Source organism: Branchiostoma lanceolatum, chromosome 3, assembly GCF_035083965.1.
Source record: "Branchiostoma lanceolatum isolate klBraLanc5 chromosome 3, klBraLanc5.hap2, whole genome shotgun sequence".
NCBI lineage: Eukaryota > Metazoa > Chordata > Leptocardii > Amphioxiformes > Branchiostomatidae > Branchiostoma > Branchiostoma lanceolatum.
The window spans coordinates 5316159-5341977 of NC_089724.1; the positions used below are offsets into that span (position 1 = coordinate 5316159).

General features: G+C 40.9%; 4 protein-coding genes across 6 annotated transcripts in view; 2 read left to right on the forward strand and 2 right to left on the reverse strand.

Annotated features, from left to right (window-relative positions):
* LOC136429823 (TBC1 domain family member 14-like) overlaps window positions 1-4680 on the forward strand; it is a 37707-nt gene extending 33027 nt beyond the window's left edge. For both annotated transcript variants that reach the window (XM_066419818.1, XM_066419819.1), the window contains 2 exons: window positions 19-173; window positions 758-4680. In XM_066419818.1, the coding sequence (XP_066275915.1) occupies window positions 19-173; window positions 758-820 (218 nt within the window). In that variant the 3' untranslated portion in view covers window positions 821-4680. The remainder of the gene's footprint in view (window positions 1-18; window positions 174-757) is intronic.
* Window positions 4681-6123: 1443 nt separating this feature from the next.
* Window positions 6124-11640, forward strand: LOC136429220 (protein N-lysine methyltransferase METTL21A-like). 2 transcript variants are annotated; one of them, XM_066419093.1, is made up of 6 exons: window positions 6124-6571; window positions 8502-8874; window positions 9531-9642; window positions 10010-10104; window positions 10607-10766; window positions 11347-11640. In XM_066419093.1, exons 2-6 carry the CDS (start codon window positions 8650-8652, stop codon window positions 11478-11480), a joined length of 726 nt encoding a protein of 241 aa, XP_066275190.1. In that variant the 5' UTR covers window positions 6124-6571; window positions 8502-8649; the 3' UTR covers window positions 11481-11640. The 2 variants fall into 2 exon arrangements, with proteins under 2 accessions (XP_066275190.1, XP_066275192.1); XM_066419095.1 differs by having other exon boundaries at window positions 8526-8874.
* A 711-nt stretch (window positions 11641-12351) lies between these two features.
* On the reverse strand, window positions 12352-15516 carry LOC136429235 (interferon-gamma-inducible GTPase 10-like). Its single transcript, XM_066419105.1, has 3 exons — window positions 15449-15516; window positions 13693-14642; window positions 12352-13513 (listed from the first exon to the last, which is right to left on the reverse strand). Exons 1-3 carry the CDS (start codon window positions 15514-15516, stop codon window positions 13125-13127), a joined length of 1407 nt encoding a protein of 468 aa, XP_066275202.1. The 3' UTR covers window positions 12352-13124.
* A 2854-nt stretch (window positions 15517-18370) lies between these two features.
* LOC136429826 (methyltransferase-like protein 27) lies at window positions 18371-25250 on the reverse strand. The gene is made up of 6 exons (XM_066419820.1): window positions 25144-25250; window positions 21498-21639; window positions 20679-20804; window positions 20006-20141; window positions 19460-19552; window positions 18371-18959 (listed from the first exon to the last, which is right to left on the reverse strand). The coding sequence occupies exons 2-6, from the start codon at window positions 21609-21611 to the stop codon at window positions 18778-18780; spliced, it is 651 nt and encodes a 216-aa protein (XP_066275917.1). The 5' UTR covers window positions 21612-21639; window positions 25144-25250; the 3' UTR covers window positions 18371-18777.
* Window positions 25251-25819: the final 569 nt, after the last annotated feature.

A 25819-nucleotide genomic window follows, 5' to 3' on the forward strand; every position in this document is an offset into this window, starting at 1 on the left:
TTACATTTCCTTTTCCAGGCATTTTGCTTCATTACGAGGACATTCTGGTGAACATGGACTTCATCCAGATAGTGCAGTTCCTCACCAAGTTGCCAGAGGTCATCTCAGACGACAAACTGTTCCAGTCCATTGCTGCCATCACCATGCAGGCCAAGAACAAGAAATTCAAAGAGGTGTGTAGATGTTGTGAAGTCTTTTTACATTAAAACGGACGTATTGTTTTCGGTCTGTTTGTTTGTTTGATGTGTGTTCCCATTAGTTTTCTCTGACCTATTTAGGCCATGTTGATCATTATATGGGTGACATCTGCACGCGCATTATTTTTCATCCGTTTCCAACAAACAAAAGTTTTCGGCCATACTGTAAATCGTAAATACCAGCTGCAATATAAGAAGATACATGCTGTAAATTGAAAAAAAAAATATTACAGAAAATGGATACTAATTTGGTAGTATGCCAAAGTTGATTCTAAAGGCAAAGAAGAAGTTTTGAAAAAACAAGAATGAAGAACCTATATTTCGGTATACCATACTCGGCGTGTTTAGTTTTGTTCATCCTTCCTGACCATGTAGATGTCATAATGACATTTTTCTTTGTCAACCCTTTTTTTTCATTAGCACGCTCGCATCAGTTTTGGGGTTAACGTAATGTCATTAATATAATCAAATCAACATGGCCTTAGCTGATAAAACTATTCAGAGATGACGTGTAGGTGAAATTTGTTTAAGAAGAGACTAAGTCTTATTGTTCTTTTCAGGTCCTATCATCAGTGAAGGAGGGCGTCGCATCCCAGAATAGCGACAGAGAAAAGGGGGAATGAGGTGACATGGAATCACCCTTAGATAAAATGCCACCCCTAGCTCAGAGTGGCACAACCCATCGAAATACTGTGTCTAGTTTTTCCCTTCGAATGTTCCTTTTTTTCCAGACAAGTAAGTTTGTTGTGACTGGCTTTTGTCAAATACCAGTACTTGTTTTTGCTACTGCTGAATTTTTAGTAGCAACTAATCGTAGAGTCCCCAGTCGTATCCCGTGAAGTGCCACAAAAGAATTTGGTACGCTTTTGACCTTTGACGGTAAGTTCGTGATTTGTTTATACATGTAAACATTTGATGTGAAAAAAAAGAACAAAATGTAGGAAAGCTGTTCATTTCTTTAATACCAGTAATGCTGCTTTTTTTTGCTGTTTAACAATTTAAATTAAAACTTGTGGAAAAACCTGAAACCTGAAAGGAATCTGTACCTTATAAAGCCATTCCCAATGTTTGTGTACAATGTATACAGCACTGTATTTAGTAGTTAACATAATCTTTTGCCAGGTAAAAGATTCTGGCGCTAAATTCTCTCATCTTTCTTGTAAAGAATTAACTAGGATTAACTTTTTTTCCTCACAGTAATTTCAAGACATTTGATTGATATTAATTCAATGCAAATTATGAAACTGCCAGCGATAATTTTGCAGCAAATATTTGTTTGTTTGCAACTGTGCATATTGTACATATATAAGACTGACCCTGTTCAAAAGTGAGTGTCCTAATGTATGCGAGACGGCGTGTAGATATGTAAATCAGACCTGTTTATTGCTAATTGATGATGCAAGTTTTTGTCATTAATGTGTAAAGTATCAGTCCAACTTTGTGAGTAACTGTGGAAGTCATTTTAATCCTGATCCAATTTATAAAGTTCAAGACTACATTGTACTTGTAAATATGAAGAAATTTAGGTTGTTTGCCCGGCCAAATGTATACATTGTGTAAGCAACTCGACAATGCAATTTGTCCCAGTCGATATTGAATACAAGCTCTAGTTCTAGTCAGTGATATATTTTGAAGGGTAGCAAGTTTCTATCAACTCTTTTAAAACTTGTACACCCTTCAGCATTTTTTAGGTTAAATAGTACGTTCATGTCAAAAATAATGTGACCTTTTTTTGCTATGTAACAATATGTTGCGCAGCTATTGTTTCAAATTGGGGGAAAATGTTATTTGTACGACCTTAACTAAAGTTTTGTTTTCGGCTTTGAATTTGGTCACCACTGTTGACCAGGCTCTGAAAATTGACTGGCTTCTAGCATGACATTTATATTTTCATCCTATTAACAATCTTTGTTTGGGTGTCACTATTACGTGCCTGAAAAGTTGTAAAACAAATTGATTAGCTTTTGATGTGTCCCTCACATTTTAAGCCAGGGTTTTTCTGAAAAATGTACTGTTACAGTAGTGACCAGTACATGTGCACCCATATGTGTATTTGTCCTGACCAATGAATTCCCTTCTTCTTAATTTGAAAACTCCATCATGAGATATTACGTTTGATTGGCCAATTATTGGTAATACATTTTGCTCAATGCAATGGAACATTGTAGAAATTCACCCTTGTTTGATTCAATTTTTTTCTCTAAAATGTAATAGATTATGACTAAGATGTCTAAAACGGTTGAAGTCAATTAAATGTCATTGCTCTTAACGTCCTGTAATACATGTCCAGATGTAAAAACATGATAAAACACACACCTTTTTTCCTTAAACCTATCACTATTCTTTTGTTTGTTATACTGTTTCTGTTATAGTAGTTTACGTACACGTATACGTTTTTAATGTGATCATCATTTTGATATGTTTACACTCACGCTTTTATTTCCTTTGACACTTTTCAATGTTGTTACATAGTCTATTTGTATAAGCCAAGAAAAGGTATTATGCATTAACTCCCCCAAAGAAAATTAAGGAAATTAATTGTTTTATTTTCTCCACTCAAAGTTGTGTAATTGATTGATAGACAAAGCCACAGTTTTCATATTTGTGATATCAGGATGACAAGTGACCGAAACCTCAGTGGTTACATTTAGATAATGTGTCCAAAGTATGCATGTATAATATATGCAAAATAATGCAGACCAAGTTTTTGTATTGCTTTTTCTACATACAGACTATGGTGACCCTAAATCTTGACAGGACAGGGATATTTCTGTACCAAAATCAGACGTTTTCTATTAGTATCATATTTTTATAGCAGCAGTGTTTTCTCAATATTTGGACAACATGTTTTACAACTCTATGAAAGTGATGGAATATTTTAACTTGTCTCTTTAGGGCTGACTTCTAAATTTAGATCTTTTACCGTCTACTGAATGATACAAGAAAAATTGCCTGGGGATGAGAAATTTTTCTGTCATTTTTTTAAGGGCGTAGAAAATTGGACAGTCAATCACAGCCCAGGTGATGGCTTCAACCAATCACAGCCCAGAATTTAGATGTCAGTTTTACCCAATCAGAGCCCAGGATTCAGATGTCAGTTCCAACCAATCACAGTCAAGAATTCAGATGTTCGAACCAATCACAGCTCAGGATTCAGATGTCAGTTTTACCCAATCACAGCCCAGGATTCAGATGTCAGTTCCAACCAATCACAGGCCTCTGCCACAAACTTTTTGAGACTCACAGTAATCAATGCTTCAGCCAGCTGATTTAAACAGGAACACTTTTGGAAATGTGACTCCTTTCAGTGGTATTCCATCATAAAGTCATGGGTTGTAAACACATGCACCCAAAATATTTCTGCACTTGTGAAAAAAAAGACACAGAGACAGTTGGCTTCAGAATTTTTGGAATTTTGATAATGACACTTTGTGGTCAGCAATAATTTAAGCAAGAATATTGTAGATAACATTTAGCTTGGGGTACCTCATTGATTCATGATATAATGGTAAAGTTGTGAGTCAAATCAATGGTACATCCTACTAAATGTAAATTTTATGATCAAATCCCATACCAAAACGAATTTCGGATGTCCCCATAGAATATCAAGTCCTTTGGGGAAACCCCAAGCTAAGAGAAATCTTCTTAATTGTTTATTATATATGTATATTGACAGAATGAGGACAAAATGGCCAATTTCAAGCTGTAGCAGAAAATGTGATGTATTCAGTACACTTTATACTGATGATCGTTGTCATGCAAAATATAAAGCTCAACTATGTAAATTACTAAAGGATGTTTCAAGAAAGATGAATGGATCAAACAAAACTGTATGCATTTTTAGTCAGACTTACATGTATGTTTGTTGTAGGCATGTTGACTTGTTCCTTTTAGGAAATGTATGTCCAAAATGGGGGTTCATCAAAGTAAAACGAGGGATAGAACAAAATGGTTATTCTTTCTTCACCGCACAACTTTCATTCTCAGCACAGTTTTCCCTTTAAGCAAGAAAAGAACTGCACCAATCACTTGTGCCGAAACCGTCGTATTGTTGTGCTACTTCTGGAAAGAGATATGATATAGAAATTTTGATCTGTGTTGTAATAGGCAAAAGTTTTGTTTCCTGAACATTTATGACAATGAATCGAACAGATGATGACTTCAGCACACTTACATGTACAGTGTAGTAATGCTTGTAGCTACAACTTACAGGAAGTTGGTAAAAGTTGTTTCTGCAGTTTCTGTTTTGAATCATAGAGAGTTTAGCGACTGCAATACAGCTCACCCATTGTCATGGATGTTGTGCAATTCAAATGATGTTGTCAATCTTGATTGTGATGAAATTACACTAGATTTTTTTTATTACTTTTTCCCCCCAGCATCCTGAGTTGCCCTCGTGTGATAAGATGTATGCCAAATGTACAAAGGAGTCTCGGTTAAATACAATGAATGTGACTAATGATAAAAAATCCCAGATTCTAAATGCTTGTTGTGACTTTGTGTTCTTTTGTTCAGCTGTCAGTGGAATGTAAGAACATGTTAGCCTGCGTGCCAGTCTTCTGAGCTTTGCTCTGCTTTTCGGTCGCTACAAAAGCAACCAAGAGAGCAGGATAAACTTGAAACTTTATTGAAAATACTACGTGGCAGACTTGCAAGTCTGAATTGGGTAGATATTTACACATGAGCTCCCATTAAAAACGATATCATTATATACAAAGTTTAAATAATGTTAATGGCGCAACTCTAAAACACAAATAAGTTTTGAATTTACAACACAAATAAGTTTTGAATTTACAACACATAAAACGATGTAAGGACAGCCGGCACAGTAAACATTGGAACATTGGTGACAGGATTGTGCTGTTTGATACAATTGCAGAAGGGAAAACATGGGAGCGTTAAAGAGATCAGTCACTTGTTCAGGAGAGTTACAAAGTACGGAATCGGAGAGTTTTTTAGTCTGTTGGTGCGGTAGAGTGGTGTGTTGAGTTTCAGTTTGTTTCTGGTGTTAACGTTACGACTGGATATGCCCCCTCTTGTGCTCGGTAGCCAGTCCCTGAAGTTGGACTAGAGACCAATTAGGATACAGCTAGAAAGGCAGGCACCCAGACTAAGAACAAGTAACATAACTGTCATAATTTTGTCGGATACCCCCAAGACTGCCACATAGAAAAAGATAATTTAAGAGATCTGCTAATGCAGCATCCCTGAGGTATGCACACTTCAGATTTCAAGGCATTCTTTAAAATGCCCCAATAACACTGGAATTATGAGATTTGATGTTATTAACTATTTTTCATCAAGAGTGAAGTGGAATGAAAAAAATGTTGGGTTATCTATGTTTGCACTTTTCTATATCAATGAAGAAGACTTGTTCCTGACCGCCATATTGGTGTCCTTGATTTGCATTTCAATGGGCAGGAGATAAAGCTTTCCAAATTCTAAAGGAAAGTTTTTTATGTATATTTCTGGTATTGTCTTCTGTAAGCTATACACACTTTATAATCACCTTCAATTTGTCCCATCCTTTCTAGAGATTATCTGGGATGATCTAGCTGTTCGGTGAGCTACCATTCTCTGAAATGCGAAATAGCGCCCACCGCGTCTACTTCCATGTTGGTATCCATATGACGTCACGTGAACACGCTCCACGTTTGCAGGCTCCTGTTACCAAAGTAAACGATGACCCCGACCAATGAAAACATAACTGATATGTTATACATTTTATACATGTATCGCTTGGATTCGAATTCAATCTAACGCCCTGCCCATGGATTAAATGCAATTACACGGTCGATTTATGATTGGCCCAGAACAAATGACCAAAACCCTCTGATGCATGACTGTGTACTGCGTTAAATCTGTGTAAACATATAATATCATGGCTTGAAATAGCATCTCTTCTCTGGTGATGAAAACATGGCCCTTTTGCCATCATCAGTCATTCAATGATGACGTTATTATCACAGCTGTGGCACGGGTCTTTTACCGCGGATGCTCTGGAATTTGGTAAAGGGGGTGCCCGTCTCCAAATCCGGTACACAACATAACACCAGTACGTGGTGATGATGATGACAAGATAGAAGAATCTTCTCCACTGTCACATCCAGAGACTCTACTACAAGATGATCTAGACTTCTGCATCTTAACAAATACAAGGTCGTTGTTCTTGGTTTACTTCGTGTAGCTTTCCCGAAACTGCACAGTGCCCGTCATCACCTAGAACTGGTCAGAACCTGTATCTGCCCTCGACGTCCAGTCTCTATAATAAGCACGTCCTCTAGCCTTGTATAGCATGCATGTGTCTAAGGGCAACTGATGCCACGTCCTCGACAGTCTGGTGTCATCCTAGCCTGTGTCTGCAGAAAATAACTGTACGTACAACTCAATATATCCATTTTTTATGATATTTATATATTCTACATTGACGAATTGAGCTGGAGGACGTTAATTACGTTGATGTTTGAGGACACTTTCTTGTTGGTGAATTGTTTGTATTCGTCGCAAACTGTTTTAATCGCTGGTTGAGGTCTATGTATAGTGCTGGCGGATTCCTTGTTCGGACGTTAACGTTTCTCGACGTTGAGAATGTGTCCTTGACCCAAATTCTGGAAAACTGGTTCATGTCGTAAAGAGGACAGCATTGATCAACAATGTGGTAACGTTGGGTAACATAAATTCGGGATTTTTCCGATAATGGTTGACTGAAATCAATCTAGCAGAACAATAAACCATCCTTTTTTTCTATTATTCTGTCAGTATCATGTACTATCTTTGCACTAGTCATTTATATGGTAGATTTTGTCTCTAGTCGTGCTGATACCATAATATTTCAACTTGAAACTACCGTCCGCCGCACGCACAATGGCGGTGTTGTCGGAGAGGGGTGAACATTAATTCGGGAGAGAAGATTCGTCTTGAATATCTTACCGCTAATTACATTTTATACAGCAGCTATTCGTTCCATCCTTGGCTTGAGGAGAGTGCTATGGATATAGACGTGTCCAAGTAAAAAAAAAACACGAAAAAACGGCCGTACCGCACGCATCAGGCCTCCGGGAACAACCCGTGTGTTTAGTCGGTAGAAAGTCACTCAAAGTTCACCCCCACCGTCATGGAAATTTGTACATTATTCATCGGGGCGTTAGCTGGATGCCGTAGAAATGGTAATACTACTATGTCCATGTGTTTCTGCTTGTGCTAAGAGCAAACTTTGAGGAAAATATCGCCATCAGTCCACTATCACACACAACATTTAGACAAAAAGTGTTCCTCGCAAACGTTTGTCGTCTGCCGAATAGCAGGATTCTGGGTAACGAATATGGCGGCGGGAAAATTCACCGTAATGCCGTAGCCATTGGTTGTAGCAACAAAGAGGCGTTTTGACGATTAATCACACTTAGAGTCCAGTTGTAGGTTAGCAAAAGAGATTCTAATAAGTTGTATTGTAAATAATTGTGTTGAGCAGGAAGCGGATGTGACATTTGTCTCATAAACCAGTGAACAACTATGTAGTATAAATCTCCCACGAAGCCCTCAGACTGTGACAATAAGGGACAGAGAGTTTTTGACGTAGCCAACTTCTAATGCATGGTTATCGAAGCTTTTCAGACAGTGTTCTGAATACGTTAGTCTGTCAAGTTTGCATTTCTAGTGGTATTACTGATGTTGCATCTAGCACATATCCTTAAATACCCCGTTTTCGAAAAATCCCGAATTTAAGTACCCCGCGAATTTATGTTACCCAACGTTACATGTACATGCGTTTGAAAAGTAGGGACGCTCGGTTTGAAAGAATTCTGGATGTTGATTTTTGTTGTGCGGGTGGCTTTACCATCGTCGTATGCAACACAAGTTGACAATCCACCATAATTTACTCCATATGGATATGTAGGGCAAAGAAGATCTTGTTTTGGATACGAATTCGAAGGTCTTGTATGCTCACCAGGCATAAGTGATACCAGCAGCTAGAACTGCACTGCACATATAGCTGCGTGATCTACATTGTATCATCCAAGCTTCAATTTGACATTGCCAAATGGTTTTGGAGTAATGTCCTTCTCTACAGAGCATAACGTCATAACGTATCCATTTATATCGAACTAGTTGTCATCTGTTTTGTATAGTATTAGTATCTCTAAGCGTTTCTGGATACGTAGTATTTACTTCTTTTTGTTTGTAAAATTTCCAAAGGAATGCATGCCTTATTGTTAATCTGAGAAGCAAATGATGACGTTTTCCTTGTCCGACAATTTGAAGCTTATTGTTTTTAGATGTTCTCTGTGCCTGCGTTTGTTTCTGCAGTGTAGTTTCTGTATGTTCTGCAAGGAGGCGCTTGTTTACCGTCTGAGGAAGTGAAGTCTGCCATCGCTTTCATAGAGCATTGTGGAAGTTTACCTGTCGAACTTTCAGGCCGATCGGTAGCGCCGAATAACCACTTCCCTGCTGAAAGATGCCGATCGAAACCGAGGACACGACGACGTCTTCCGAAGATACCCCGAAGGGAGCCGACGGAGAAGTCAGCGAAGATGCAGTCGTGTGGACGAAAGAGACCATTTATGAGATGATGCGGAGTCGATCTCGGGACCAGAATTTTCACTTCGTGGGCAGGGACATTGTTATAACGGAAAGGAACGTCGGCGACATGACGGCCATTGGAACCAAACTGTGGACAACTGTGAGTAACCGTGAATTATAATTATAATTAGTCATTTTAAGGTTGGCATATTGTTGTAAAATAAGGTATTTTATACCAACGGGTAGATAAATCGGTCATACAGATACAGAAGGTTTTTTTTTTTTTTTAACACAAACTTAAAGACCTGGCCAACGTTTCTGCAACTGCTCATCTACCTCCGTGAATAGATTCATCAGGTTGGCAGTCACTGGACAACATTTTTTTCACAACCAAGTATTTTGTTCAAGCCGACGTTTCGGTGACCGTCTGTATCCCTCCATTGGCAGTACTGACTGTTTCTGTATCGCACTGTAACTAGGTATGCAACTGCTACGTTTGGGACCGCATTTGATAGCAGCGACACCTAGCTGCAGTGCGAAAAAGAACCGTCAGTATAGTCCAGAGGAATATGACAGACGGTCACCGAAACGTCGACTTGAATACTTCAAAATTGTACTACTTTCTGCTTAGCACTCGACACTTAAGTGGAACACGCAGTACTGTCAGTGCCACTAGCCCCCTGTTGTAGTATTATCTGTGCTTGCATAGCTGTGTGGCTCAAGGGCTAAGGAAACGGTGATGGGTGATGGCCTATACACCATATGATGTGCGAAAGACGTGAACTTCTCTATTCTATATGCGTATGTCCTTCCCAGGCTGAGGTGTTCAGTGAGTATCTTGAGAGCGGCGTCTTCCCCTTGAAGGATAAGAAGGTGGTAGAACTTGGCTCTGGGACGGGGCTGGTCGGGATTGTGACAAGTCTGTTGGGTAAGTGTGTCGACAATAACTGTAACGTTAACATTATGCCACACAGTAACGAACGTCGCACAATTGTTTTAGTCAAGGCTGTGACAGAAACGACAGGTCTAAAAGGTTGTACAACCTTTTCTGTCACAAGACAGTTGAATTTCGTAAGACGCATCCACGAGTTTCCTAAGGATGCCTCTAATCTGTCGTGTGACAAATCTGACGTAGGTCTGGAACCTGATAAACTGTACAGTGTGGCTTTAGTATGTCATCTTCTCACGTGCACGTAAACTATATCATTTTCGAAATAACTTGTGATATCACCGACCAAGACTGCAAATAGCAACGACTTTTCTTTGAAGGTCTGACGTGTTCTCGCCTGCTCTAGGTGCTGATGTGACCTTGACTGACCTTCCTGACATCATCTATAACCTTGAACCTAACGTGGCGATCAACACCCGGGGAGTCAAGCATCCTCCAACAGTAGGTATCACACCGAAGTTTCCCCTGTTTCCTCCATCTGCTCGGCACAGAAAATTTTGTATAGAAGCTGACGTCACGTGTCCGTCAGGTCACGTGTCCTAAGTGATTTGTCATTCTGGGCTGATGAAGGCCGCTGTGCAGCCAGTCCGCATTTTAGCTATTTCGCTATGATTCTTTGCTATCAGATGTAGAAAGTTTGCTCTCAATATCACTCAATAGAGCAGAAACTCTAGTTTTTATGATATTAAGTCTTCCGATCAAAAGGATCCTTCAGCTACAAGTGGTCCAAGCTCTTTATGCACGCAGTAACTGTAAAGATATCGATTAGAATGGTGAAGAAGAAAGCTAAATCGTAATGGTGAGAAAAGATCCCACGAGATTATGTCGAGATAGCATTTGTTTGACTTTGGTTGTTCAGCCCAGAAGTGATGGAGTTTGCATGTAAACGTTGAAGTATAGTATTTTTTCTGGACCAGATAACGTCTTCTTTGTCCCCCTCCAGGTGTGCCCCCTAGCGTGGGGCGTGGACCTGCATGCTTTCCCCAAGGCAGCACACTATGACTACGTCATCGGGAGTGACCTTGTCTATGACGCGGAGGTTTTTGAAGGATTGATCCAGACCATAAAATACCTGAGCGATGCAAACACAACCATTTTGCTGGGTACGCTTCACCTATGACTATTTTTTGCCCTCTCATTCGATTATTTGCCTGCGTCTTCCGATAGCGTAAGAAAGTATCATTCTGAAACGGTTGCTCTGAGAATGCTCGGAGATGCATCGGTTTTCCCACCGAAAAACGTTATTCTGACGTTTCAGCACGAGTATCATTAGGTTTGCTCACATAGCTCAACAGGTAGCAGTCTCACAGTTGAGCTCCTGGTTCTGATGATGAGTTGCTAACTGGGAAATCCCGGTTCGATCCTGTTCAGGATATCGGTTGGGGCTGCACCCGTCTTTCGGAAGGGACGTGAAATAGATGTCCCGCAATCGAGGAGGTGCCTCGAGCACGTAAAGGGGAAGGGCTGCCAACCCCTCCCTGTGAAGATATAACAGTTACGTACCCTGCTATTGAAACAGCAAGGAAACGTATTGCCCTATGTGCCGCGAGACACTACAAGGGTCTGAATGAACGAACGAACGAATGTAAGCAGGATTTTCTGAAATGATCATTTTCTTGATTCTCTGCTTACACTACAAATACATTTGCACTGATCAAGTCGTCATTTTCTCTTCTTCCACAGGTTTTCACCTGCGGGTTCCTGACCGGGACCTGAAGTTTCTCAACATGTTCACTAAAGAGTTCAACGTTGTCAAAGAACACCAGCTGCCCAACCAGGGGAAAGCCGTCAGGCTGTACGAGGCCAGGACAAAATAATTATCTTAGTATACGGTACATGAAGCATATGAAATCTCACGTGTAAATTTTAATCTTAAAAGTGTTGAGTTAATTGGAGACCAGTACTGTCCATGGTGCTGAACCATTGCATTGAAACGTTGCTCTTTTGCCCTTTAGATAGTCTTTCTTCTGCCCTGTCGTGTCGTCTACATTAGATAAAGGTTCTAAAGAGTGTTTATAATTATCTATAACTAATTCTGAAAAAATACAGCAGCAGTATATATCACATTTCGGCTGTTGATATTTGTTTTCTTATTAAGATAAGAAGTTTTGAATGATATTACAACGTATTGGTAACTGGGAGACCCCGGTTCAAGTCTCGGGGTCAGGACATCACGGTTGGGACAGCACCGTCTTTCGGAAGGGACGTAAAGGGGGAGGGGCTAGCAACCCCTTTCTTGTAAAAATGTACCCTGCTACTGAAACAGCAAGGAAACTTGCTGACCCATGTGCAACAAGTGTCTGAACGAATGAATCACAGATTTACGACTGCATATCTTGGCCAGTCGTTGATGTTTCATACACAATCCAAATGTCTTGTGACAGAAACGTTTGTCAATGGTCGCTCTAGATCTTACAAACGTTGTGACACTATAACGTGTAGTGTTTCCCTGAGTTTGGAGATTTTAGCTGTTGGTAACCTATTTAACCTGATATCTAACGTTAATTCTCATAATTCTCGTGAGTACCCTATAGACTGCCACATGACAAAACGGTTTATCTAATAGCTAAAAGAGATCTACCCATGCAGCATCAGTAATCATCGGCGTATGTACACTTCATCATATCACTCTGTCTACGGTTGGACTAAGGGTACCACAGTAGTAATAAAAGACATTGGAAGAGCACATCCAAACAAAAGCAAAGCAAGTTATCTTTATTCTCAATTACCATGTTAGGATAAACAACCATATCTATACAAAATTCAAGACCCAAGATAGCAAAAAACAATGGTACAAATATTCATTCATTCACTGAAATGCAAGTTGAGATACGGATACTCGACTCCAGGTGAGATGAAGAAGAGATCGTATTACTTCAGGTACAGTTTCTTAGAGCGCATCCTACTCAACTCAGTCCACTAACTTACAAAAATTGGAGGGGTGCGAACAACTATATTGTATATTGTGTATCTTACATAATGTAACATAATGTAACAAATCTTACATAATGTAACAATCGCCTTTCGGCGTAACACATCAAGTTATGTATAGCCAATGTAGCCCTTCGCTGTAACACACTAGCTTACGAATTAAGAGGTTGATTTCTTTTTCCAAGGTTTTACTGAATTCTTATTTATCAATTAAAAAATTACACACACACACACACACACACAAACACGCACAAATACACACAAACACATATGTATATGGTAACAGCAAAATCAATTATTGTTAATGGAATGACATGCCTATTTCATTAGGTTGACCTTTTAGAACTTTACCTCATGCATAACACCAATTCCATCAATTTACAAGTAATATAAGAACGTAACAGTCTATTGACACAGCCATTACATCTGCATATTTTCCTTTACTTCCTCTGCAATAGTACGTATGAACTGAAGCTCAAGCAGAAGATATGGAGTCTAACTGAAAAAATCAATGCAAGTACACATTTTGGCTAACGGAAAGCAAGCTCATGCAAATCGAGCGCGCACTGCTCATGCTTGTCTATGAAAAGACACAGGGCGCTCCAGGCGAGACCGAAAGAGAAGGGAGCTGTCACAAGACCGCCGACAAAAGGGACTGCCACGTCAATGGCAGCATCCACTGTGAGAGCTGTTACATAGAGGTGAAGACTAGCCTGAGCTGTCATAAGCTGCCTGAGACTTTGCAGATCGATTTCACCTTGGAGGAATTGGATGACTCCGTTGAGAATAGACAGTCTGTCATCCACGAAGCGCTGCAACATCCTCGCGTCCTTGCTTGTCGTGGTAGCCAGCTTACGCACTGAAGCCTCGTTAAGACCGAATCCTCTTTTGAACAGCAACATCGTCGTCAACATCGTACCTACAATGGGGGACAAAGTAAAAGTTAATTCTATCGTATTGTTGAAATGGTAGAATCGTCAAATTTAAATATATAAGCGAGTCTTCGGTTAAAGTTTGTCTTTGGTTCAAGTTTAGTGCCCTGCTAGCCGTGACAGAAAACCATTCCATACAATTCGATCCTGTAACAATGTCACATACCTGCGTTGACGAATGTTCCTGCATACGGTATGACCCCTCCAGCAGCCACCCCCAGCGCTACTTTCCAGGCATGGCTCTTGTAGATGTTAGCCTTGGCCTTTACCATGGTTGGCGAGTAGTCTGTGGTGGTCGTCATGAGCAACATCTTCTGCTGGATGTCCAGCTGCTTTAGAATGGCTTCCTTCAGTGCAGCGGCACCCCAACGGCCGGCCTGGATATGGCGCAATTTGCCGCAGATGACAAAGACATCGCCGATGTCCACGCGTCCATATCCAATAGTTTCCAGTTTGGTGACGTAGTCCTCACGCTGGAACTGAAGGAGTCGTTCCTCACCCTCCTCCTGCCCCCCTGCAAAGTATTCCGGGTCGTCATCTTGTTTGTCTTCGACATCCCTATCGAACTTGGAGCGGACGAACAGGACCTTTTTGCCCATTTCTTTGGCCACCTTGGCGATCCACACGGCGTTGTCGTGGACACGACCACTTGTGAAGACGAGGAAAACATTGCATTCCTTCATCTTGTCGCCAAACATCCTTGCGTATTCTTTCGTATTAAAGGTGGTCGGTTGCAGAGATCCGCTCTGTAATTTGAAGAGAGCCCCTGGAAAGTCCACCAGGATGACGTGGTCGTGTTCGGGATGAGGGTACTCGTTAGGCTCGGTCGTGGTTTCGGTGGTGCCGACGTCTGCTGCCTCCTTTTCGTTAGCCCTTAGCTCTCTGAAGGAGTTGATAAAGGTGGATTTTCCTGCACCCGAGACACCTACGATGCCAATGCGGACGTACGCCTGCCCCATCCATGTTTCCTCCTGATCGTACTGCCCAATCTCTTTCTGCAGCATCTTTAGCATTTCCTCCGGAGGCTGGTCATCACTCACGTCCCTGACGTTGTCTGCAAACCTTCGGAATACCTCCTGCTCATCGGGGCCAAGGTCATCTCTTTTGATCTCCACACTGTGTTCAAGAAAAAAAACTTGAAAATCGTAAACCTCACTACTCTGAAGTGTGGTTAACGTAGCATACTTTCCGAGCAGTGGTTAGGCACCGGCTAGTTCTTGACGTCTTTTAGGCGTTTTTGACGGGCTTTGACGTTTTCTTTACGTAGCCAAGTGGTTTTTAGATAAACAGGTGTAACTGAATTTACAAATAGCCCTTTACTTACAAGCACAACAATTTCTGATTCATGAAAATAACACCTGTTAGTTTCAAATCTAGGACAAGAATTCCCCAAGTCCCAACAGATGGTGGTCAAACAAAAATTCTGTTATGTGGATAGCTTAAGTGTTAATTGAAATGGTGATAATGCAAATCAGAATCTGATTTGCATAATTAAGGGGGCATTTTATAAACCCACTTCGTTCAATGGTACGACAGTTAAACAATGCAACATATATTGTATTAACTGAGAAATAAAGGGACATTCATAGCTAAAAGTTATGCAAATGAAGACCTAGTTTGCATAATTAATGAGAAAATACTGTAATTCCATATTGGTAGATACTGGAATGTCATACTTGTGGCTTTTGCAACTCATGTGACAGTGAACATAGTTGAATATAAATTATGCAAATGTGGCCTAATTTGCATAATTTGCGATTCGAAGTCTCCGAACTCTTGTTTTGTAAGTTTTGGTACCTTTTCTCGTCTTTACAGTGCTATGAACAAGTTGCTGCAAGTTGTGGTCACGTTGAGTTTTGTCTCCAGTATCGATATAGTGACATTATTGATCGACAAAGCAAACGACAAGCTGTACCACTCACCAATTTTCAGTGTTGCTGAAGACTCTTTCCTGTCCAGCTTGAGGTTGACGAGATTGGCTGGTCCCCATATTTTTCAGGTATCACTGCAAAAGACAAATAAATGTATTGATCCCATTGCACAGCAGTATTGTTAATGTGGGACAAACATGATTGGACCTTTGGAATTGATTAACTATTACTGTCAATGAAAAGCAAAGCAAAACTTTATCAAAAGGCCGACCTGTGCACATTGTATACATGCTAAAGGGGTATACGTAAGGTCAACTGTCACAATTCCGCCGGGTACCCTGTAAGATCACTGTAAGGCATAAAAAAAGGTGTTATCAAGGCCTTCTCAAGAATGCCATGAAGGAACACCTTGATATCTGAAGTGTGCATAACTCGGGGATTACTGATGCTGCATTACTAAGGGGAGGGGCCCTGGCATATGACGTTCCCTAACATAAGACGGATTTGTTCTTACTGAATCTTATCATTACGCGTCAACGCGTCGTGTTTGCTACTATTGACTACACTGATTGGAAAGGTAAATAAACCAAGTCCATGGACACAACTGTCATTTGCATTCAAAAGATACTTTTACAGTTTTTTTTTTGTTAGTGGAAAAAATGAATTTTGACAATAATGATGGTAGCTCCAAATCACTGCGGTAGCGGCGGCTAGTGCCGCTGAATATACGACCTATACCAAGCAGTCACACAACTATCATACACATAAGTAATAAATCTTCACAAAACACTGAAAATACTGGGCTACAGAATCATAGAAAACCGACCATAGAAAAACAAAGCAAACATCGCTGCCGCCTGACTGTGTTGCTTTCCCGCGGGGGTGTGGCCGTAAAAGTGGCAGGATGAGCGAACGCGCGGCGAGGTCCAAAGATTTGTTACACTCTTAAAGCCCCTGTCACACCTGTGACATTTCTTTGGTTTAGGCAAAGTTTGCGACCGACGAAGTCATTTTTCGGTTCGATAACCAGGCTGCGCAACGGTGGGCCAAAGTAGAAAACAGCTTCTTCCCCGCACACCTTGGCTAACCAAAAGAATGTTAACGTAACTTGAATATACACACAAGTGCAAACGGGCCCTAACATAAGATTCGTACCGTCTATGAAAATAACATAGAAAGATGTCAAAGATATTTCCCAATAAGTAGACGGAGTTTTGTTGATCGATGTTGGCGGTGTCGTGTTTTTTTTCGTTATTTATCTTCTTAGTCGGGCCGCCGCATTCAGTGCATTGAACGCATTTCCTGTATAATGCACTGGGTTGCGCCAGATACAGCCCTCTTCATGTGAAATGAGACGTGTACACAACCACAATTTTTAGTGTCAAAGGAAAGCTAGAATATCAATTCTTATTCCTGTTTACTTAAATTCTCTTAAAGTATTGTTTCTCTGCCAAAATATTTAGAGAGACATAGAAAACAATTCAATAATCAAAGAATTGAAACATACCTTTTGCTCCTGGCTTTATGTCGACTTTCCACGTTACAGGCTGGGCCGAAATGAGATTATTCCTTCTGAGAAGTAGTTGTGCAGTGAGTAGACAAATATGGGGTCGTTCTATTGGCTGGAAATCTTATCAGGCTGATAAAATTGATCATATGATCCATATGTAAATAATCATATGACTGTCATGCGATACCTTGCAGTTTGGACTTTGTGTACCTTGGTCTTTACTTGGGGGGCATGTCATAACAATTACGTCAGTCATATTTCTATGCACGGGGCCACCATTTTTACTCACTCACTCACTCACTCACTCACTCACTCACTCACTCACTCACTCACTCTCTCACTCACTCACTCACTCACTCTCTCACTCACTCACTCACACTCACTCACTCACTCACTCACTTCACTCACTCACTCACTCACTCACTTCACTCACTCACTCACTCATTCACTCACTCATTGTCGAAAGGGGGAGGGAGCGTTAATAATGTTCTTGCTGTAGAAGCTTTTAACAAATACAACGCCATGGGATATATTCTCATTCAGTTCTATGTGAAGCCAGATAAGACAAATTGTATTACTTATGATTAGAAAAGTTGACACAATCTTGACTAGAAATTGTATTTTTCGCACTTGAAAATATTTGAGGTTTCATAGTCGTACTGGATAGAAATAATGACTGTTTGAAGCGTGGATTTCATATTGATGTTACATGTATACTTTTCTGGAATCTTTGGGCGCAGGGATTTCTAAGCCGCTGTTTAGAAGAGTAACTGAAAAGATTCAAATTGAGGATGAGAAACCAAGAAGAAAGGAGGGGAATAGGAAAGACAGTCCAGTGACAAAAGGAAGCTAGATAGGACTATTGAGATGAAATAGCTTGTATAGAGTACAGGCGTAAATGGAAAAGTGGTCTCACGCTTCAGCTGTTTGCTGAATTACTTGAACTCAAGTAAGGAATAGACATCACAGGATCAAGGAGCAGACAGGATTCACAATCTCAACAAATTGAAATGGACGTAAAATATAAGACACTGCTGGTACCACAACTTGTCCCGAAAAATCCTAATGCAGGTGAGGAGCCACTAACGTCAACTCTTATGATCCCGCCGGGGATCCTAGGACAGTCACATCAATCGAGGCCTTGTTGAGACTGAACATCTGGATATCCGAAGTGTCTGATGCTGCATTGGTAGATCACTAAATAAACCGTTTTTAAACTAGTAAAGAATGTTTTGTACTTGTTAATAGAATTAAGAATGGATCTTGAAGATTGTCTTCTTAAAATGTGTGTCTCTCAAAATGTCATTGGAAAAAAGTGGCCTTGTGGTTTGTTTTGTTGTTTGTGTTGTTTGAAACTGAATTTGAATCCCTAACAGGTCTCGATGTTGTGTCCTTGGGACAGCTTGTACTCTTCAGCACAAACTTGGTGTGTTACCCAATGAGGTGGTCTACCAGGTATACAATACAATACAAACAATCTCTCCATATTCTATTCTCAAGAATGACTCTAAATCTTGACATCTTGAACGACGGTAGGTTCCACAGTATACACCTAACGCGTTAACGCCGGTTTCTGGAACTATCAATCATGCGTACTTCATACGTGTTATAATCATTCACTTTGCAACATGGCAGGTAATTAAAGCTTTCCTACTGGGGAGAGAACAGTAGTTGAGTTTCACGATGAAGCAAACAAACAAACATTCCTTCGATAGTCATGGATGTGTCGAAAAAATGTAAGCTGTTTTGTGACAGACTGAAAAGCTGTTGCAGGTGCTTGTTGATCGTCCATTCTGTCATGGCAAGGAACCTCTCAAAAATTATACACAAAAAAAAAATCATCATGTACGCAACTGCAGGCTAACCCTCCTCACTTTACTTTAAAAAGAAAGACAACTCCGTCGTAGGCTTCGCAGTAGTCCTGGGTGACGTCACGTGAGATGGGCTCCCACAATCCCCTGCGCTGAAGGTCTGCCATGAGCGGCTCCAGCTTTTGATACTCCTCCACTGTCTCCAGGAAGAACTTCCGGATCCCGACACACACGAAACCACCTGGACAGATGGTTCATTAGAAATACTGCCTGCGATAACTTAATTATCCGTAGAGCATGGATTGATGAGCTCCACAGCCATGGTCTTAATCGCTTCTGTCAGAGATAGATTCCACAATTGTGTCAAAGCATTTTAGACTTAAAACGCAAAGTTTGCCACTGTAAAAGTTAGAACTCATCATTTTCAGTAACATAATCCTTAGCGAGTTACTAACCACAATTTCCATGGGCACAGAAATTCCACGGCCGTGAAATTTATCAATCCATGAAAAAAACCTTAAAGGGCCATTCTGAGGGATAAGATGGACTAAATCTGTTTTTACACTTGTACTGTATTTGTAAACTGACGTAGACAACAACATTTTTTGAGCGTTACTAAATAGAAATAAAGTAAAATCTACCACATTGCAGAAGTGTACTATAGACTGAAGTACATGTACCCTTCTGTAGAAGCCATCACTTCATCAAGTTCTTTTTACACAAACGGCTGATCGCCCTTACCTGGTTTGACAACTCTAACCAGTTCCTCCAGACAGTCACACTTCACGTGACCTTCACAGAACGCACCGCAGCAGGAAGTGGCATCGTACGTATCTGTAAATACACAAAAGGTATAATCTTTTTTCTCAATATGAATACACTCAGCCTTTAAATGTAGACACATATTTAAAACACCACACACACACACACACACACACACACACACACACACACACACACACACACACACACACACACACACACACACACACACACATTAAGTAAAAAACAATACTTCACTCAATCTATTCAATTGAGGCAAAAGTGCACATGGACAGGAGAAATGGTTTTATTTTAGACTCTAAACTACAAATCAAGGGGAGAGCGACAGGGACGGACTCAATTTGAGTCTGTGACTGAGTGTGAGGCCTGAGCCCCATACGGCGCCATTGAAAATTTTCGAAGAAAGCACCATGCACTGTTCTTCTGCCATCCTCTGTCATCAGTACACTACAGCTCTGTAGATACCTTACTGACGAAACAGAAAAAAATAGATAAGTGTCTCACCATCCTCGATGTTTAACCTGTTTGTTCCCAGGAAGTCCAGGATGAAGTTCTTGTACACCTGTTTGGTCTTGGCGATGTCCAACATTTCCTGACAGGCGTCAAGGGCGTCCACATTACTGAAGCCCATCTTCTGGAGCTGAGCAAGACATGCAAAAAAAACAAGGCAATTAGAGATGACAGACTTAACCCCCTCGGACAGTATTACAAGCCTCTCCTTGCAGAACATGCAAAACTGCAGTGTGCCCTCTTGACATGACATACATAACTGCAGGGCACAGAGACGCAGACAGACACACAGGCGCTAGGCAGACAAGCCAAAAAACATGTAACAAATTTTACAGAATGTCAATGTCTGGAGCAAACATCCCTTAATAATTAGTTATGCTGTCAGATAAAGAATACAGAAATGACATATTGAAGATTCTTTGAAAAATTACAACAGACCGGCTTCTTATGAATCAGGGCTGGCTTTATCACCAAAATACCATTTATGATACTTTGGAAGGACAGCAATATTGTCTTTTATCAGTATGTTGGATATGTTAGAAAGTGCCAACAGCGTTAGTGCAACTCGTCAGAAGTCTATACAAAATTGCTATTTCTTTTAACCATGCGATGCAGCTCATGTGAGATTTATCATTTTGGAATGAAACAGACAAGTTCAGTGTATGACCTCCTCTCCAACAAACCCTGTCCCCGCCGCTACATCCAGAACGCGAGCGTCACTTCTGTTCCCCAGAGCCTTCACTAACGTCTCGGCTACCTGGCGGGGTCCCTTGTACTGGGACGTCTTCATGTCCTAAACGTTAACATATGAGTGAAAGTTTAAAAAAAAAAGTTAAAGCTCTTCCCACACTATACGATGTATCAGGCGTATCGTTAGTTCAGACCCTTCGGTAGTGTCGAGTGGCACACTAGTAGGGCAGCAAGTTTCCTTGCTGTTTTAGTAGCAGGGTGTATTTCTACAGGGAGGGTGGTTGCTATCCCTTTCTCGACCACGGGACCCCCATTTTACGTCCCTTTTGAAAGACGGGCGCAGCCCCAACCGAGATGTCCTGACCTAGGATTGAACCGGGGTCTCCCAGTTACCAACACATTGGAACCTTAACTTTGAGGCTGCTACCTGTTGAGCTAAAGGGAGTCACCCCTATACGGTGTATAGGGCGGCGCCATCTCCATTTCCTTGTGCCACACAGCTGTACAATCACGAATAGTACTACAGAAGGGGGCTAGTCCGCTGGTAGCACAGGTAGGAACTTCCACGTACCGAGTGCTTATTGCAAAGCAATTGCAAGGAAGCAGGAGGTACTATTTCTTAAGTCTTTGTCATCGTCGAATGACTTTGTCATCGAAAAAAAAAAAACTCATAACATACAATTTGCATATTTGGCCTATTTATATATCATAATTTGACATATTTGGCCAATTTGCATATCTAGGTTGGGAACAGTCAGATTAAAGATGTTATTCCACATCATACGGTCCTACATACCTGCTCGTACAGGGGTGCCCATGTACGGTACAGCTCCTGAGACTGCTCCCTCGGGATGCCAGGGGTTAAAACATGCCACAGTCTGTGATGAACGTCCTCAGGTGTGTCCGCCATGGTCACAGTTACAGTAGTAGCTCCTCAACTGTGTGGGAGGGACGTATGGTATCATGAAATACTAGTACTGTTCAAGGCACTGAGATCACAGATTTGTCACAGAGTAATGTCAACTGTCGTGTCATCATCATTTAACCGGGTACCCTAAGACCGTCACACTTTACTAAAACGGTGCACTTTTAAAGGTGCCCTAAGCGATAAAACTGGAAATATTTTGGATAAAGCAATCTATATGAAATGGACATTTACCTCCCCATATTAGCACATTTTCATTATTATTTCATACTTTGGACATTTAAAAAGAGCACAGAAACAAGCCGCAAAAGGAGTATTTTATTTATTGGTACCACCCAATAATCAGTCCACAATCCAACCATAACCGTTTTCTGTCGACAATTTTCAGTAACTTGCGGCCTATGGATAGAAATCACTACAAAAATGACTTTCAACGCCCTAATATTGCTTAGGTTGCCTTTAAGCTTCTCCCTGCTGCCTAACTCTGTAACCAATAGGGAACTGGGTACCAAACGGCTACTTCATTATGCTAAAGATCTACTTGGCGACACGCCTATGTTTCACCACCTGAAATGAGAGAAGAGTAGGAGTCACCCGGTGTGCTTGGCTGAAAACGTGAGCAGTGGCCAGACTGCCATGTACTAACGTTAGGTCACGACAAAGCGTCACGGAAAACGTCGTCCTCAGTCTCAGGTCGCTCGTACCCCTAGGCTGGATTTCTACTTGCAGATTCGCGAAGCGGGGGTCTAAAGCCCCTGTCGCATTTGTGCGTATATACAAGTCCGCATTAGTTGCGTATTAACATGTTTTTGGTTTAGGTGTTTGCCGAAGAAGTAATGTCTTTTGTTTGATAACTAGACTGCTTAACGGTGGGTCAAAGTAGAGAACAATTTTCTCCCCGCAAAATTTACTTGAATAAAAACAAGAGCTTTTAAAAAAAGCTGGCGTTTCGGCTACGTTTATAAGTGTGAATTGTCTTTTCCCTTTACTTGAAGTAAAATCTGCCAGAGGAAGTCACTCAAGGGCTGTTCAGTCTATAAGAAAAATTGTCATTTTGGGAAATGAGTACTGTTTTAATAGAGAAAGGCAGATTGGGGAAAGCAATTTTGAAGTTACGTCACTTAACTTAAGTGCTTTTGAAAAAGCTGGTCTTGGCCTACAACTTGTACTTATTTGTAAAATGTATAATAAATAAACAAACAAACAAACAAATAATAGGCTCATTATAAAAGCTATCAATGTAATTATGTACATGGCACGCAATAAAACATAAAATTTGAAAAAGCACCATTGAATCATCAGCACTATGGTAATTAAGTGAAATAGAAGTTCATAACAGCTAAGGTTCTATCTAAAATGACTACCAAATGTCAAACAAATCAACAGCTACCTCATCCGTATTATTCTGGTTTCCGCATTTACAACATTTCTTCCTTATTTTCCTGGGTAATTTTGCTAAAATTCATGAAAATTCCCATAATTTTGTGCCGAGGGGCGCCACTTTCCACGTCCGTGTTGTCTGAATGAAGTCGATACTGAACAATGGAGCATTTGCTACTGTAACAAAGAATCGCTGTTTTGCAAACAACATCAAGAGCCTCTGTTTACATCGGGAATAGAAGTTTAGTGGCGAGTGTTTTGCAAGAATCATCTTACCGCGCATAGGAGCCGCTGCACGGTATTTTCCATTACAATGAACAGAAAAATTCGAATGCCGGGTTTGGAATCTATGAAGTACTGTTCATAAGACAAAGGCCTTGTATATATTAAATGAATATTTCAAAATAACAAATATAAAATATTTCTTTATTTATTAATGAAAAAAATGATATTCATAAATATGATATTGATAGATTAATATAATATCAATATATATTTTTGATATTCAATATCTAAAAAGAAAAAAAAATCCATGCACGGACACGAACTCGGATATCCTGGGTCCGAAGTGCTTCGCGTTGCCAGATCGGCCAAGCTGCGGTACGTAACTAGGCACTCTGGACGTAATGCTATAACCTCACTATATGGTATCATTTATGCCGATTTTTGGTCGTTTTCTTGACGAAATCATTTTTTTTCTTCTGCAATCTTGTGGAATAGATGTAATATGGTCATTTTTCAGGATATCAAAGTCCGAAACCACAATGCAATGATATTTCCGAACAGTTGTAGCAGTTACATGCGGTCGCCGTCCTGTGTCACATGCAAATCTAGCCTGCCTGCCTTTTCGTGCTCTCTTGCCATATAAGGCAACGGCTATACAAGGATTTGAGAACGTATTGCCATATAAGGTCTTATTGTGTGCGACACAGTGTTGAACCAAGCTTCCCTGGTTCCTTCCTTGAAGGTAAAAGCCAGGACAATGCGTTCCGGCGCGCATGCGCCGAAACGCAAAAAAATGTTGCGGAGCTCATGCGCACTTGAATATACGCACAAGCGTGACAGGGCCCTAAGATAGGAGTGCGGGAACGTACCAGTGTCCCGGAACCTATAAGAAGGTCGGAACGTAGGGACGTTGACGTCAGAACGTATGGTTGTCGGAAAGTACAAGTAGGGGCATGAGCAGAGGGGTGACGGAACGTAGGGGTATCGGAGCATAAGCTCAAGGGCGTCGGAACGTAGGGATGTTGACGTCGGAACGTATGCTTGTCGGAAAGCCATGTAGGGGCATGAGGGGTGACGGAACGTAGGGATGTCACGACCATGGTGCTACATGTGATTATCAATAATTATGGTTAACATTCAGAAAAACGGTGAAAAGTATGTGGAAGTACGGAAGGGAAAATGATGGGCACCATGGATAATAATCTCCAAGCAGATGTAGGGTACTATTTATACTGCCTGCTTTTCCGGAATTTTGTAGGTCTTTACAGTGGTTTGAGTTTTTATCTTGTCGTCTGAGAAACGCGCTCAGTAAGAGGTACACAAAATAACGCGTATTAAAAAGCCGCCCCCTACATCTGCTTTGAGATTCGGTAACAGTATCGCCAAATATTTCAAGCTGTCAGCGCGAGGGACAACCGAAGCGATCACTCATATCAACAGCTGTTAGGATAGCCTGGAATCAGGTCGAGTGGGACCATTACCAACCCGGAACAGTCAACTCGGACTAACACCATTAACAATTGTTAGACCTTGTGTATAATAGGGTTAGGGTCAGGACGTGGTCTGAGTTGGCAATGATCCGATTCATCTGACATTTCATCTAAACCTTCAGCAACAGTTGCAACTTTAAAAGGTACAAAATGTGTCGACAACCATGATTTACAACGATTCTATAACACTATGCTATTCCATAAACACCACCAAAAGCAATGAAAGAAAGAGTTTGGACTTTGGAATGAAAGCGAACACCAAGCTAGATTCAAATCCAAAGGGATTTATATTATCACTACCGATCTGGCATTACCCAATGGGCCCCAATTGCTCCCGGTTCAATGTGACTACCTTATAGTGCGCTAGAACCATGCAAACGTCTACAAAACACCACTGATATATAGATTCTAGTTGAACCTACCTTTTTTGGGCCCCAAACTGAGACCGCGTGGGTATGTAAACATCCAATAAGGCTCCAACGGTCTAACCACATGACGTGGTCACTAGAGGTCATACCATGGCTTCACTGGGCTGTCAGCTATGCTGAAAAGAGCCGTCCAGCAGATTTGGGAGGTATTGCATGCAGCACCATCAAACAAATTCTGGACAATCTTAGAATGAGAATTAATAAACATCCTAAATCCACGTGCCACCACTGCAAAACTGCTCTGTCTGTTTGAAAGTGCCTTTTGAGATTTCCGAGGCAAATAGTAAACGGCTGCATCATCATCATCATCATCATCATCATCATCATCATCATCATCATCATCATCATCATCATCATCATCATCATCATCATCATCATCATCATCATCATCATCATCATCATCATCATCATCATCATCATCATCATCATCATCATCATCATCATCATCATCATCATCTTTCTTTTCGAACTGGTGTTTATATCTGTGACATATTCCCTTTCAGCCAGCCCAACTGACATAAAATGTCAGTTTGGTGAAAGCTTGTTTGTAACTGAAGACATTTTAGCAGGGAATGTTCGGCAGCCGCGAGGTAAGTCGGAGGTACACAGTCCTGGGTTTTGAGTGGTGCGGTCCGCACTAGGGGTACTCTCCAAGCAGAGGTTGGGATCC